This window comes from Schizophyllum commune (assembly GCF_000143185.2).
Source record: "Schizophyllum commune H4-8 unplaced genomic scaffold SCHCOscaffold_5, whole genome shotgun sequence".
Classification (NCBI taxonomy): Eukaryota; Fungi; Basidiomycota; class Agaricomycetes; order Agaricales; family Schizophyllaceae; genus Schizophyllum; species Schizophyllum commune.
In genome coordinates, this window is record NW_026089542.1 from 628956 (window position 1) to 643414 (window position 14459).

General features: G+C 57.4%; 8 protein-coding genes and 1 non-coding gene across 9 annotated transcripts; 6 read left to right on the forward strand and 3 right to left on the reverse strand.

Annotated features, from left to right (window-relative positions):
• Window positions 1-15: 15 nt before the first annotated feature.
• SCHCODRAFT_02538005 (uncharacterized protein) lies at window positions 16-1312 on the forward strand (the record flags this gene model as incomplete). Its single annotated transcript, XM_003036399.3, has 2 exons — window positions 16-509; window positions 565-1312. 2 exons carry the CDS (start codon window positions 19-21, stop codon window positions 1238-1240), a joined length of 1167 nt encoding a protein of 388 aa, XP_003036445.1. The 3' UTR covers window positions 1241-1312.
• A 176-nt stretch (window positions 1313-1488) lies between these two features.
• On the forward strand, window positions 1489-2835 carry SCHCODRAFT_02621243 (uncharacterized protein). The gene is made up of 2 exons (XM_003036400.3): window positions 1489-2026; window positions 2076-2835. Exons 1-2 carry the CDS (start codon window positions 1518-1520, stop codon window positions 2743-2745), a joined length of 1179 nt encoding a protein of 392 aa, XP_003036446.1. The 5' UTR covers window positions 1489-1517; the 3' UTR covers window positions 2746-2835.
• Window positions 2836-2967: 132 nt separating this feature from the next.
• On the forward strand, window positions 2968-4206 carry SCHCODRAFT_02621245 (uncharacterized protein). Its single transcript, XM_003036401.3, has 2 exons — window positions 2968-3481; window positions 3536-4206. Exons 1-2 carry the CDS (start codon window positions 3036-3038, stop codon window positions 4152-4154), a joined length of 1065 nt encoding a protein of 354 aa, XP_003036447.1. The 5' UTR covers window positions 2968-3035; the 3' UTR covers window positions 4155-4206.
• Window positions 4207-4347: 141 nt separating this feature from the next.
• Window positions 4348-6253, forward strand: SCHCODRAFT_02500728 (kinase-like protein; the record flags this gene model as incomplete). The annotated part of the gene is made up of 10 exons (XM_003036402.1): window positions 4348-4545; window positions 4618-4767; window positions 4818-4901; window positions 4955-5049; window positions 5103-5249; window positions 5298-5324; window positions 5377-5593; window positions 5643-5884; window positions 5940-6164; window positions 6220-6253. 10 exons carry the CDS (start codon window positions 4348-4350, stop codon window positions 6251-6253), a joined length of 1419 nt encoding a protein of 472 aa, XP_003036448.1.
• A 104-nt stretch (window positions 6254-6357) lies between these two features.
• On the reverse strand, window positions 6358-7478 carry SCHCODRAFT_02729535 (uncharacterized protein). Its single transcript, XM_003037768.3, has 2 exons — window positions 7050-7478; window positions 6358-6999 (listed from the first exon to the last, which is right to left on the reverse strand). The coding sequence occupies exons 1-2, from the start codon at window positions 7452-7454 to the stop codon at window positions 6409-6411; spliced, it is 996 nt and encodes a 331-aa protein (XP_003037814.1). The 5' UTR covers window positions 7455-7478; the 3' UTR covers window positions 6358-6408.
• A 699-nt stretch (window positions 7479-8177) lies between these two features.
• Window positions 8178-9499, reverse strand: SCHCODRAFT_02699925 (uncharacterized protein; the record flags this gene model as incomplete). Its single annotated transcript, XM_003037769.2, has 3 exons — window positions 8178-8340; window positions 8393-8464; window positions 8517-9499. 3 exons carry the CDS (start codon window positions 9497-9499, stop codon window positions 8178-8180), a joined length of 1218 nt encoding a protein of 405 aa, XP_003037815.1.
• A 584-nt stretch (window positions 9500-10083) lies between these two features.
• SCHCODRAFT_02621253 (alpha-ketoacid dehydrogenase kinase) lies at window positions 10084-12445 on the reverse strand. The gene is made up of 11 exons (XM_050345048.1): window positions 12220-12445; window positions 12132-12173; window positions 11970-12083; window positions 11899-11921; window positions 11769-11849; window positions 11349-11715; window positions 11186-11294; window positions 10572-10929; window positions 10465-10508; window positions 10372-10403; window positions 10084-10321 (listed from the first exon to the last, which is right to left on the reverse strand). The coding sequence occupies exons 1-11, from the start codon at window positions 12415-12417 to the stop codon at window positions 10292-10294; spliced, it is 1398 nt and encodes a 465-aa protein (XP_050200386.1). The 5' UTR covers window positions 12418-12445; the 3' UTR covers window positions 10084-10291.
• Window positions 12446-12544: 99 nt separating this feature from the next.
• SCHCODRAFT_t91 lies at window positions 12545-12618 on the forward strand. The gene has a single exon. It is a non-coding gene; the product is annotated as a tRNA-Val (tRNA).
• A 200-nt stretch (window positions 12619-12818) lies between these two features.
• SCHCODRAFT_02687352 (uncharacterized protein) lies at window positions 12819-14266 on the forward strand (the record flags this gene model as incomplete). Its single annotated transcript, XM_003036403.3, has 5 exons — window positions 12819-13130; window positions 13182-13278; window positions 13343-13737; window positions 13797-13933; window positions 13985-14266. Exons 1-5 carry the CDS (start codon window positions 12839-12841, stop codon window positions 14264-14266), a joined length of 1203 nt encoding a protein of 400 aa, XP_003036449.1. The 5' UTR covers window positions 12819-12838.
• Window positions 14267-14459: the final 193 nt, after the last annotated feature.

Below are 14459 nucleotides of genomic sequence, written 5' to 3' on the forward strand. Positions count from 1 at the left end.
TTCCTCTTGCCTTCGTCCATGTCGCGCCGCCTGCGTAGCCCGGATCCATCGGAAGACCAACAGACACCGAGTGCTGCATCTGTTGGTACACGCGGTGCGAGCCCAAATATGTCCTCTCGGCGTTCCCACAAGCGCAAGACCGAGGACACCGATGCGGACATAACGCTCGTGAAGGCGGAGGGCGCGGCTGAGCTTGGAGCGACAGCCAAGAAAGCGAAGCTGGCCTTCACGAAGCACGAGCGGTTCTGGCTGCTGGACGGAAATGTACAGCTCCAGATAGGGCACACCCGCTTCAGACTGCATCGCAGCCGCCTCGCCTCGCAATCTCCATGGTTCGAGGCGCTTTTCGAGAAGCGAGCTGGAGGAAACCCGACAATTGATCTAGACGGCCCCGACCTCGACAAGATTGTGTTCGAAGACGAGGATGGGATGGACATCATCTACTTGGACTCCGCGGAGGTTAAGGCGGACGACTTCACGGCACTTCTGACGGCGATGGACGATGCAATGTGCGCCTGTGGATTTCCTTGGTCATTGTTCAGTGGAACTGACATACGCCTGCAGCGAGTGTCACACAGACGATCCCCCCGCCCCTACGCTGGCCGCTATATTTCGCGCAGCGAGTATCTTCCGTTTCGAGAAATTCAAGGCGTATGCGCAAAAGAAGCTCACCCACCTCTACCCCAGCTCCCTGAATAAGGTCATTGATGCGTTCCAACCTTACAATACCAACATGGTCATCTTTGCTCGCGACTGGAACCTGCCGCATATCCTCAAGAGGGCACTATACGACATAGTACGCGACAGTGAGGCCGAAGAAACATACCAGCCAGACGAAACAGCGCTGGCGGACCTGTATCCGCGCGACCTGTATGTGCTGTCGGTAGCGCAGAGATGGGTCGCGCTAGAGTGGATGGGTATTCTATCGCTCGACCCCTACGAGTGCAAGAACGAGTCGTGTCACTCCAATTCCGAGATACACTTGTGGCGTGTCGTTCATTCCGACGTCAAGATCGCAGAAACGTATACAATCGATCCGATATGCGGCATGCAGGCCCTCATCGACGTGGACTGGAAGAAGTACGGGCACTGCGACGCTTGCCAGACGCGGAGGAGGAATGAGCTGACAGAGCGGCGGAAGAAGCTGTGGGCGGACCTGGACGATTGGTTCGAGATCGAGATGCCGGGGCAGGAAGAAGAGGATGAAGGGGATGCTAGCGGCGATGGCGCGGAGACTTGATAGCGCTTGGCGTAGATGGAATCGCAAACAGCTTGGACGGACATGCTTGAGTCCTGCCTTCTTGGTTTCTTCGGAAATTGCGTCGTCCTTCATTTCAAGGGAAAGGCCCCGGAAGGGCGCAAAGTTCGATGTCGGCAACTGCGTATCATTTTCCTCCGAACCCTCGTGAATTGGTCGAAGGGGTGTCACAGCGGCACGTGAAGTGACTGCTCGCGTCGGCGTCCGAGTTCGAGCGATCAAGAGAGACATAAACAACATCGTGTCGACTACATGGACTATGGCACAGCAAGTGGGTCCTTCGGCCGTAATGGTTGAGGACGACGCACCGCAGCGACCAGCCAAGCGAAAGGCCGAAGATCTGGATGTCGCGGCCGCGGATCAAGAGCACAGAGACGTGGAGGGATCAGACGAGGACGAGAACAAGGACGAGGACGAAGACCAGGAAAGTGAGGACGAAGAACACGAGGGGTCACCGGCGAGGAAGCGACGAAGACTGGAGTACAAGAAGCACGAGCGGTTCTGGGCGCTGGACGGGAACGTGATCCTGCATCTCGACGGCACCAGCTTCAAGTTGCATCGCAGTCGGCTGGCGTCGCACTCCCCGTGGTTCGAGGCGCTGTTTGAGAGACATGCGGGACGAGGGGCAGAGCTGGATGATGATGCGCCAAGTACAGACGGTGCCGTCGTGGAGGACGGTGAGGACGGCTTGATGATCGTCAATCTAAACGCTACCGGCGTACTCCTCGAAGACTTCGAGGAGCTTTTGACTGCTATGGAGGATACAATGTGCGTTACTCTCTCTCCACCGTGCTTCATCGCTGACATGTCTTGCCAGAGACTACTGCACCGGCGACACCCCATTCCCCGTCCACGCCGCCGTCTACCGCGCTGCCCTTAGACTCCACTTCATGCGATTCGCCGAACATTCGATGGAATGGATCATGGATGACGACGAGGGGTTCTGCGACCACCTGGACCATGTCGAGGACGGCAGAAGTCGGCGCTACATCGTCGACGCCATCCTCCTCGGATTCGGCTGGGGCGTGCGCCCCCTCGTCAAGCGAGGCATCTACGAGCTCGCGCGTCTTTCCGACCTCAACGATCTGCGTGCGAATCCGCCCATGGACTACCGCGAGCTCTCCTTCGACGCGCTGGAGGCCACGTACATGCAGCTGGTGGTCACCGTGCAGAAGAAGCTCGCAATGGCGTGGTCGGATGCGCTTCACGACATCATGACCTCACCCACGCGTTGCAGCAACAGGGAGAGGCCATGCCAGTCTCGCGACCGCATCATCATGTACGAGATCCTCTATGGCACCGGGATCGGCAAGAAGTACACCCTCGATCCTATTTGCGGGCTTCAGGCGCTTATTGACCTTAAATGGACGAATCAAGGACATTGTAAGGGGTGTGCGAAGGCCAGAAGGGATGCGTTGATCGCGAAGCGTCAGAAGATCTGGGACGACCTCGATGGCTGGATAAAGACCGAGTTCATCATATATTAAACCTAGCCAAGCTATGTCTACAAGACCTTATACCCACATTATCATCTATTATTACATTCACTGGAGCTTCTGCTCCTGGAAGTGCATGCGCTTATTGACTGCAGCGCGTAGAATCTATCCGACTGCAAGCTCTAGGTATACTGAAGCGGGGCCGGTCAAGTGATGTGACGGGTCGTGACTGACGCGGGTCGAACAACCGGAACCACAATTATTGCCTTGGCTTCCCCCACCATCCCGGACGGCATCTCGAGCTCTGCCGTCACATTGCTGCTAGAACCGCTCGAATCAAGATGTCTGCTGTAATCTCCAATGGTCCTGCGGATCGTGAGCGCGCAGAAGGGAGCGACACGACGGGGCAGCACAAGAGGAAACTCTCCGAGGCCAGCGACGAGGTCGAGATAGTCCAAAAGGAAAATAGGGAGAGCGTGCCAAATAAGAGGACGAAAAGACCGTACGAGCGACATGAGCGCTTCTGGCTGCAGGACGGAAACGTCGTAGTGCACCTCGATGGTGTGGGGTTCAAGCTGCATCGCAGTCGGCTGGCATCCCAATCCCCCTGGTTTAAGGCCTTGTTCGACAAACGCGCCGGTTGCGATTCCCCTGCAGACGACACTATGCCTCGCCTCCGTGATATTCCGGTAGAAGTGGAGGACGGCTGCGACGTGTATGACCTGCGCGCGACGTACGTCTCCTCGGACGATTTTGCAGCACTGCTATCTGCGATGGACGACGCTGTGTGAGTCGACCATAGCTTACCGTTATTCTCCTCCGAATGCTGACGCGCTGCCAGGTCTTTCCGCTACTCGGCGCCGAGTTTCCCTGTACATGCTGCCATCTTTGCTGCCGCCTCCTCCCTAAACTTCCCCGCATATCGCGCGTATGCTCTGCAAGCTATGGAAGAGGAGTTCTCACCCAGGCTGGAGACCGTGACCGCCGAGTGCAAGCCTCACGCGGCCTTGGCCGTCTCAGTTGGCCATACTTGGTCCCTCCGGCAATTATACAAGCGCGCGTTCTACGAAATGGCACGCAACCCTGATGTGGTGTCGGATGACTGCGGCTTTCTCGACGACTGCGGGGAGCTTGTTCTCTCGTGCATGCTGACGCTGGAGGCCTTTAATTTCCAGAAGAGATTGTCAAAGGCGTGGACGGAGGTCCTGCTCCCATCCGGCCCCAAGTTCTCGTGTAGGGACTGCTTCTCGGACGATTTGACACATTACTGGGCGCCGATACAAGAGGGGATCATGAGCAAGTTCGCATGGGATCCGATCTGTGGGTTGCAGGCGCTCGTGAATGTAGACTGGGGGAAGCACGGCCATTGCTCTATGTGCAGAAAGCGGAGGCGGATAGAGTTCGCGACCAAGCGCGTGAAGTTGTGGGAGGATATGGATGAATGGCTTGCAGTTGTGTAGACAGTCATAGTATCCTCGCATTTGACGAACGTAAAGATGTTTTTGCTACCCATTCCCCTTCCCGACGGCGAGATGAGTGCACAAGGTGGTCGCGATCCGAGCGTGATGGGGGCACCAGGGGTGTCGATCATGGTCGCCAACGGTCCCCGTGTGGTCGCTCATCTAAACCTTTCTCTTCCCGAACCACCACACCATGGCAGCCCGGGCGTCTACCTCGAGCACGAGCGGCCCCTCCTCCAACGGCAAGCCCGCCGACTATGTATACTTCGACCGCAGCACGTCTGGTTTCTCGAGCGATGCGGTCCCGCGCGCCAAGGCTGCGCAGCTCAAGCTGGAGCACTTTTACAAGCTCGCCGTGGATGCGGCGGTCGAGCGGAATCAGCGGTGTGTTGTCAAGAGAATGGGGTGGGAGACCCTGACTGAGAGACTGCACAGACGAGTCGAGCTGGAGCGCAAGTTGCAGGGGGACATGCTGATGCCTGAGGAGCGGAAGCAACGCCAACTGCAGCAGCTGGGGAAGAAGGAATCGACCTTCCTCCGCATGAAGCGCACCAAGCTGGGCGTGGACGACTTCAGGACGGTCAAGGTCATTGGCAAGGGCGCCTTCGGCGAGGTGCGTAGCGTTGAACTGAGCTGAGGATGAATTTACTGATGCGCGCGCAGGTCCGCCTTGTGCAGAAGAGGGATACGGGAAAGATCTATGCTATGAAGTCCCTCAACAAGCAGGCGATGTTGCAGAAGGACCAGGTGCGTTGTCAGCCTCCCTCACTCAGGATTGTTGGCTGACGCCGTATGCGCAGCTCGCACACGTTCGCGCTGAGCGCGACGTCCTTGCGCAGTCAAACTCTCCTTGGGTTGTAGAGTTGTTCTACTCATTCCAGGATCCCTTGTACCTGTGTGTTGCCATCCTTCCTCTCTTGCGTGCCGAAGGGCTCATTCACCGCGCAGGTACCTGGTCATGGAGTTCCTCCCTGGTGGAGATCTCATGACTATGCTCATCAAGTACGATACCTTCTCGGAGGACGTTACTCGGTTCTATATCGGCCAGTGCGTGCTCGCCATAGAAGCCGTGCATAAGCTTGGCTTCATTCACCGGTGCGCTGGACCTCCCCTGCAACTATTCGATCGCTTACACCTGTACAGAGACATCAAGCCGGACAACATCTTGATGTACGCGAGATTCGAGACTCTCAAGGAATTTACATTGACTGGTTGTTAACAGAGACAAGGAGGGCCACATCAAGCTGAGCGACTTCGGTCTATCCACTGGCTTCCACAAGCAACACGACTCCAAATACTACCAACGCCTACTGGAGCAATCCAACCAGCAGCAAACCTCGGCGAATAACGCACGCAATAGTGTGCTCGTCAATTCTATCAACCTCACTATGACACGGAAGGACCAGATCGCGACGTGGAAGGCGAACAGGAGAAAGCTCGTAAGAAATCTGTCTTACCGTCAGCCAAGCTTCGGCTTAACTTTGATAGGCCTACTCTACTGTCGGCACCCCGGACTACATCGCGCCGGAGATCTTCATGCAGCAGGGCTACGACAAGGCGTGCGATTGGTGGTCGCTGGGCGCGATCATGTTCGAGTGCCTTGTCGGCTACCCGCCGTTCTGCTCGCAGACGACGCACGAGACGTACCAGAAGATCATGGACTGGCAGCGTCACCTTGTCTTCCCCGACGACGTGCATCTCAGCCGCGAGTCGGAAGACCTCGTCCGGAGGTATACCATTCCTCGACTATTACATCCACGCGGGCGCTGACCTTACGCTTCCCAGGATGATCTGCGGCGCAGACCGCCGTCTCAACGTCGAGCAGATCAAGAACCACACGTTCTTCTACGGTGTTGAGTGGGACGCGATCCGTCAAATCGACCCGCCATTCGTACCGCAGCTACGGTCGATCACGGACACGACCTACTTCCCTACGGACGAGATCGAGCAGGGCGTCGTCGAAGACACCGCTCCCGACACCAACTCCGGCAGCGACCTCGCGTTTTTGGGGTATGCGACCTATCAATCGGCCTATAAGGAGTGTAAACTGATGACACTTTCACAGATATACCTTCAAACGCTTCAACATCGGGCACTAAGGCGCCTGCTGTACAGTCTATGCTGTCAGATAGGATGGGTTGTATCATGGTAGGTGGTATATGGAGCGCAAGCGCTCTGGTCTACAGTACGCTCGTCGCTCTACGCTATTAGGTGTCTGACTAGTTGTCTATATTATTATACGCGGACGGAATCTCTACCATTCACTCGAATCGGCGCTCTGGGACTTCGCCTTCTTCGCCTTCGCCGTCAGCTTCTTGCGCTCGGCTGCCTTCATCTTCCTCTTCCACTCGGCTTCAACTTTCTTCTCTTGAGCCCTCCGCTCTTTCTCCTCTCTCTCTCTCGCAGCTTGCTGCTCTTTCTCCTTCCTCTGTCGTTCCTTCTCTTCTTTCTCCAGCTTCTTGCCGTACTGCACAGGGTCATCGAGCATAAGCTGCTCCACCTGGCAAGTCGGGCGGTACATTCCCGTCGCATGGCGTTTGCTGGACACATGGATGTCCACTATGGGCAAGCCCGAGTAGGGGTCGATGGCGGCTTGGCCAGGCTTCTCTACGAACCCCTCGAGTCGCCCGTGTCGCATTCGCGGGTCACCGATGGGCTTCCCGAAGAGGCGCTTGAACTCGAATGCGCCGGCCTTGAATTTGCGGGCGGAGAGGTCGCGCATGTCGCGGTAGCTGCAGTGCCAGCCATCGCAGAGTGGGTAGCCGTCGTGCCATTGCGCGGGCAGTGTTTCTATTTCTTCCCAGGTGAGGCCGAACATCTGTAAGCCCTTTTCGACGTCGACGAGCTGACTCAATCGTCAGTAGGTAGCTACGGGTAGATAGATACAGAACGTACGACGGTGCGCTCAGGAAACCTGAACTCGGGATCCCATCTTCTTGCGGGCGGTAGGCTCTCTTTCCAAGCTTTCTTGGCCGCTATCGCATCGCGCCAAAGCTTGCACCTTGCGGCCGCCTGTGCTTTCTCCTTCTCTGTTTCCTCTAGTAGTTCGCCGATTCGGACGGTCGGGCCTTCGGGGTTCGACCGTCGCGCGGTGTAGAACTTGCGCTGCTGTTCCGTCATGCGAGCGAAAGGCTTCTCTTTCCTAGCGCGTTTTCGGTGCCGCGTACCGTCGACAGTGCATTTGTGGTGCGCGTTGTCGGCGGTGCATTTCTGCTTCTTGTAGACGATCTCTAGCTCAGGCTCGCGCGGGCGCTTCTTTGAGCACTCGTTATTTCTGGCGTGTGAAAGAGCCGCAGTCATGGTGGCCAAGGCGGGTTTATGTCTGGCTGATGTGTGTGTGTGTGTGTGTGTGTGTGTGTGTGTCCGGCGGGATGAGCGGGTACGTGCTGGCCAGTCAACGGTCAATTGGACGCAGATGGGTCGTGGCGGCACAGAGGGGATCCAATGTGTGAAGAATGTGGTCCGCGTTCATTCATGCAGTCTTATATACACAGCGCCGGCGCTTATCAGACTGGTGAAAGGGCCAGCTCCGCTGGCCATAGATTTGCCACCGATGGCCACAAAGGGCGGGCCGGCTTCGCGAGCTCCGAAAGTTGCCTTATTTGGTATAAAGACGGTTGGTCAATTTGGGCTCTCCCATTGTCCGGAGCTGGCCGTCTCATTGTTCTTCCCGAGTGGCGTAGGTCTTTGTTTCGGAGGTGGCTGCGGCAACGCACGCGTGGGCCATTGAGCCACAGAATGTATGCGAGGACCTTTGAGTCACAGAATGCAGCAAGGGATCGGGGCCAACCCTTCTGGGAACAATAGGCTGCCTTAAAGAGTACAATAGGCAGATGGGAGAACAATACAGAAGGCAGTGGCAAGGCTAATTGTAAGCTCAGAGTACAAAACATAGTGTGATAGTACAGAAGTTCCTTTGATGAGGAGGGTATGGAGGTGAACATAGACAATAAAGCGTCATACGCCGGCCGCGAGCATATCTTTGACAGACAGTGTGATTCATGCCGGTCTGCGCCAGATTGCTCAACGATGCTGGTAGAACTGCGGCGCGGAAGGGGGATAGCTTGCCACAGGGGCATGCACTGGGACAGGATTGTACCAGGACTGGGTATTGCCTTGCGAAGGATGGTCTCCATAGCCCAACGAGTGTGGGTGGGTAGGCGCAGCAGCGCCTGGTGGGAGCATGCTGCCATACGACGCTCAGCTCAGCATCCGAGACTTGTGTGAAGGTAACTTACGAATATCGGTTGTTCACGGACGCAGGGACGTGCGGCGCTGTCCGCGGTTTGAGCACTGAGGATACCGCGGAGCTTCGAGCAAGCGTCAGAATTCCGACCCGTGCGATGCGAGAGATCAGCGTACTTGTAGAATGCCATAGCGTCGCCCTTCGGGGGCGGTGCGGGTGCAGCAGCTGGCTCCATCGCACCTACAGCTTCCTCGCGCTTGTACGCCAGAGATGGATTGAACTGCACGCGTGGAATGCCTACGAGCGCCTGCGGCACTGGATCGCTGAAGCGCGATCGCGGAGGTGCCGGTGCTGCTCGTGGCCCGCGAACGCGAGGGAGTGGGGGAGGTGGGGGTGCTGGCATGTTATCTGTCTCTTCCTCGGAGTCGTCTTCATGTCCCAGATCCTGCGGACCCTCGTATGATAGTCGTACGGAGGCGTCTAGAGGAAGGATGACGGGGGATGTGAGAGGAGAGGATGCTTGGCTTTCGGGCACGTGGTATTCGAGATGGACGACTTCCTCGTAGGCCGGGCCATCGAGCGAGGGTCCCACAGGCGTAAAGGCAGGCGGCGCGTCGTCGTCGGTCGGAGGTGTCTGGGGCTGGCGCAATTCGGCGGGGAGGGGAGGCGGCGGAGGAACGGGGAGAGGGTTCCGAGAGGACTCAGATTGATCGCTCGGTCGACCGAGGCCAGCCTCAGCATACCAGCTCGGACGCGGTTTCTCCGTACCACCGCTCGACGTGACCGACGGCGACGGTCGATGCAGGCGAAGAGGACGCACAGTCGGCATGCGCCCCACACTCGACGACCCCGAGGACGGCCCAGACGCCGTCGACATCGGCGGAGATACCGCGGCCGCGCTGGACAGCGTATCCGAGTACACCATCGTCGGCGACGCCGCGGACGACGACCCCGCGCCCGGGCTCTGCGCCTCGCGGCAGTTCGCCTCGAAAAGCGCCTCATCCCACTCCTCCCACTCGTCCGCCACGTTGTCATGTGGCGCGCCCTTGGCGTCGAGGCGCAGGGACTCCTCGATGGCCTGCGAGATCTTCGTGTCGAGCTCTTCCTCGGAGTACGCGGGCGGCGGCGCGTCGTCGGCGAGAGGCGCGGTCGTGCTCATCGTCGTAGATCGTGTGGAAGGGTGTCGCTACACGCTGCTAGGGATGACAGAGGGGGAAGAGAGCGAGGCTTGCGAGATGTATATCACGTCGAGTCCGTAAAGCCGTTGAAACGTGACGCCACATAATTTAGATCCCAGGTACACAGGCGTGGCTTGCGCACAGCGATTGAGGCATGATGGACAGATAGGCGCCGGCTCTTGCGAGGAGGTGGAGCTCGATGGGACGAGGAGGTGAGGGGAGGAGCGCAGAGGGAAGAGTCACGACGTGTTCGGTTCGTTGTCACAGATCACCTGACCGAGGCAAAAGTCGAACTTGCAGTTCGCCAAGGGCGAGGAGATAGTCACTATGGCACGCCGACCAGCTCAGCGCTTTTCATGACGCGCTAAACTACGACTGATCATCAACGACGACAATCCCGAGGCCGAAGGAGGTGTATGCTAGCAATGCCGCACCATGACCGCGCCCCGGACCGCCCCACACGGTAAACATCTTCGCTGGTTCAGCAGCAGTCGACGGACGCACCGCCATATCTTCAGCCGGAAAGGATGAAGCGTCTTCCTGCACAGGCCATCCACACACGAGTCATCCACACACAAGTCCACCCTCAGCCACGAGTCCTTGAGCGATGAGCATGTTTCGATTGTACATTGCAGCGACGAGCGCTGGTGCATTAGTAGAGCAGATATACGTATCTTGACTTCAGGTGCATGCTGGAGATTGTATACAAGATATCTTGTCCGAGTCGAGTCGTTGATTTAGTCTTGGCAATCGAGGTCACCGCATACCGCGACCTATACTTCTATACCCTCTAGATTTGTACCCTGGTGGAGGTGAACGTGAGCGACACCGCCGGTTCCCAAAAGAGACTCACCAACTTGGGCAGTCGAAGGTATGCGTCGGTTCCTGATGACCATCGTGTCAGCATCGCCACTCCTTGTCCATCCAGTCGAACGAGCGAGCTCACCCCATCCATCCAGCGAGACCATGTCCAGCGAGCCGCCGAAATAGCTGATAGGCGTAGAGGCGTTAGTACAACAGGTCCAGAGGCGCGAAGAGCAAACTGCCACGCACGTCGCAAAAATCTTACTCATCGGCAGGCCAATCCCGATCCTCGGGTGCGGCGCGATCCCCCCTCTCCTCTCCGGGTCGTCCGCCTTCGCGGGCGAGTCGACCGCGGAGGAATTTGACGGTGTTTGCACTAGTCCGTCCGCGCCTGCACCAACGCTCTCTACCCCCTCATCCTCCACATCCTCTCCCGTTTCGCCGCGCTGCTCCCGCGTCGTCGCCCACACGCCCTGCGGGCTCGACCCGAGCTCCCTCAGCGCGCCGATGCGCGAGGACTCGAGGCGCACGCCGTTACGCACATGGGAGAAGGAGAAGAGGTCGGCGGGGCTCGAGACGCGGGTGTGTGGGGTGAGCAGGCCGCCACCTGGGAAGGGTATGTCAGTGCGAGAACGAGCAATGGGAATACGGACAAGGACAAGGAGTATCGGAGTCAACATCATTGCGAATGAGGCAAAGTCCCACCAGTGCGAGGGCGAGATGGCCATGAGATGCGCAGGTGATGGGGAGAAAGGGACAGAAGATGGAGGTGAGGTAAAGAGAAGAGATCGGGCACAAAGAAGAGGTGGGGTAAGAGGGGAGGGGGAAACTAGAAGAGGCGGGGTCTGGGGAAATAAGCGAACCTTGGTCTGATATGCGGATGCCGACGTCGTGCTCGCCGGCGACGATGGTAGCATGGATCGGCGGGAAGTGATTCGTGTCGGGATGCGTCTCGACGGTAGCGCGCATCGACTACACGGTCCATCAGTCCCCGCGCCCGCAACTCGATCTAGCCTCCCTACTCACATTCTTCAGGAGCTCAAACACCACATACTCCAAATGCTCGCGGATATACGCAAACTTCGTGTCCATGTGCCCGCTCAGATGCACCTCCGGCCAGCCGCGCTCGGTCGGTCTCCGCCTCAGAAGCTTCGCGCAGTGCTCAACGGAGCGCGCGACGTTGAGCCCGGTGAAGATGACGCCGACGTGCGGGTCGCGCGCGTAGAGGCGGTGGCCGTTGAAGTTGTTCGTGAGCGCGATGTGGTGCTCGGCGAGAACGCGGCGGGAGATGCGGGAGACGAGCATGCGCTTCATGAAGGCGTCGAGGGCGTCGGGAGACATGTAGGGGGAGGAGAGGGAGAGGCCGAGGGAGAGGAGGGGGATGACGGTAGCACTGTGGGATGGTCAGCTCTGCGGAGGGAAGGGAAGGGCAGGAGGGAAACGAACTGATCATTGAGGAGGCCTGCGAGGAATCTGCAGAACTCGTTGTTCTCTTCGAGCGTGTTTATTGGAGGATATTTGCGAAATCTGCGGGCGTTGAGTGGGCGCGGAAAACCCGCTATGTGCAAGGACATGCCTCTCAAAGGCTTCCCAGTACAGCTGAGCACGATGTCAGACTAGCAAAGCAGTTGTTACGCGACCTCGCACCTCATACACACGCGCGATCCCCTCCTGCGTGACGACGACGTATGGCAGAGCTTGCAGATCGCGTATGCGGTGCGCGATGCGCACTGGTAGTTCTGTCCGCACATAGTTTGCGCTCTGTTCCGCGTCAGTAGCCATACGCCATCTTCGATCTAGCGCACGCACCGTCAAGAGGCGGTCTGTGTTCATGGACCGCCCGAAGAAGACCTGACATCGTCCGGAACTAAGCAAGGGCAGCGGTGTGGGGACCCACCAGCTGGCGCAGCGTCAGCCGCTTGGTCTCCTTAGAGGCGTACGCCTCGAGCTGCTTATTCTGGTAGAAGTGCAGCGCGGTGTACGTTGAGTTGGCGCGTCGGGTGGGGGTGGCGCGCGCTCGCGAGATGGGTGCTGCTCGTCGCGCTAGTCTTGAAGTCGAGCATGCACATGTGCATGCAGCATGCGGTCGTAGCATTGGGAAGGGTGAGGGGAGGAGACAAGGAAGGAAAGTCTCCGAAGCGCTGTTGCAGTGATGACTTGGGCCGCGGCGTGCTCGAGGGAGGACTGGCCGCCGCAAATCACATGCGCGGGTCGACTTCAACGGTTCGATGGCGTAGTTGGTTATCGCATCTGTCTAACACACAGAAGGTCCCCGGTTCGAGCCCGGGTCGAATCATCGTTTTATTCTGCACGCTGCGATGAACCCATCCTTTTTCTCCAGCTATCGCGACGATCATACTGTACTGCTGGTGCTCGTGTATCTACAGGGGAGGCTCCGATAATCGTTGCTCAGAAAATCACGTGAGTGCCATGTGGCGGGTGGCCACGACCCCTCGGGCTTCGCCATGTTTTGCTCTTGTCCGCACACCACCACCACCACCACCACCATCGCCGCCATGACGGCCAACGCCTTGCCCATGGATGACAATGTATCTATCCTTCAAGCCACTGATTGTGTTCAACGTATATCAGATGCAAATGCCGCGTCCTTGACATCGCTGCCCAACGAACTCTTGCTTGAAATCGTCAACTGTTTCCCAAGCCTTCCCACACTCATCAATCACGATATGCTCCCCGACGATGAATATCCGACACGACGCGAGGTTATCACTACATTCTCACAAACCTGTCGTCGCCTTCGCAGCCTATTTCACCCCCTCTTGTGGCGAACGATCGAGGCAGTGGCAAGTAAGTGTCAGCAAAAAGCGCGCGCACCCACAAGACTGACCATCCCTCCAGAAAAAGGGATACAATGGAAGAAGAGATTGGCTGCAGACTTAATGCGTCAGCTGGACTTCGTGACGATTCACAACCCATCTTTCGCTGAACAAGTGGAGTGAGTGTGGTTGTCAGCTCCGCCTTATGCTACCTCACGCTGACGCTGCATGCCTCCTTTTCAGGATACTTTCTATGATCGTGACCGATGATCCCTACGCAAACGTCAAAGACAAGTTCTGCGCGGGCCTCGCCGTGTTCAAGAACCTCCACACACTGCAAATACCTAAGGTTACAGGGCCAAACTTCATCTTTGCAGAGCACGGTTCGGAGTGGTTCCCCCGGACATTACAGAGGCAGCCACCTCTGCTCTCTGTCCGCACTATGGCCATCCCGTGGCAACTCTTCGGCCTCTTGGCATGCACCCCGAACTTAGAATGCCTACACATCGTCGACTGGACGCCTCGCCCTTGGGAAAAAAGACTGTATCACATGAGCGCCAGCCGCGTCCTCTACGAGGTTCCTTACTTGAAGGAATTGACAAGTACGGATCGGCCTCTGGATGCATTATGGATCTCCTGTGCGTTCATACAGAAAGCGTCAAGCCAACACCATAGCCTTGCTCACAGAATTTGTCAGACTGGTATGCGACGGAGGCGCGTAGCCTGGAGCATCTCACTGTGAAAGTGTGCGCCATGGAAAACTGCAGATGCTCGAGCTATGTACGTCGCGGGGAGGTCATCAGCGAGCCTACCCCGAGCCAGGAGTACCTCGAGGTGCGCTTTGCTCGATCACTTTTCCGATTCTCGTATACTGAATTTAGGCAGGAAAGCATTATCGACATCGTTTGGGAGCTACACTGGCTGCGAACGTTGAAAATCGTCGCCGGGTTGCCCAACGACGATGATACATTCTGGAAAGAAAGCCTGCTTAACCTGATCGAACCGCTACGAAAGATGATCCCCAAGCGCAATGCAGAGCCTCTTGAGCCTTCTCGCGCCACTGAGGATCCTACGGCCATGGTACGCGGGCCGCCGTCGACGTCGCTCAGCCTCACCTTCGTCTATCCCTCTGGCGCGGAAGAGACTGTCGAGATAGAGGCCCACTGATGGAAACGGAGCTATTCGCTCGTGAACCCGAACACTACGCTCTAGGCTTCATATTGCTATACTGACAATCCATACATGCATAGATTTATGCGACACCTCACCTTGATATCCTATGCTTGCAGTCCTTTGACGTCTGGCCCTCGTATCGATGTCGCGGTAAGCAAGAAAAGCTCACGATTAGACCTCTTTAGTT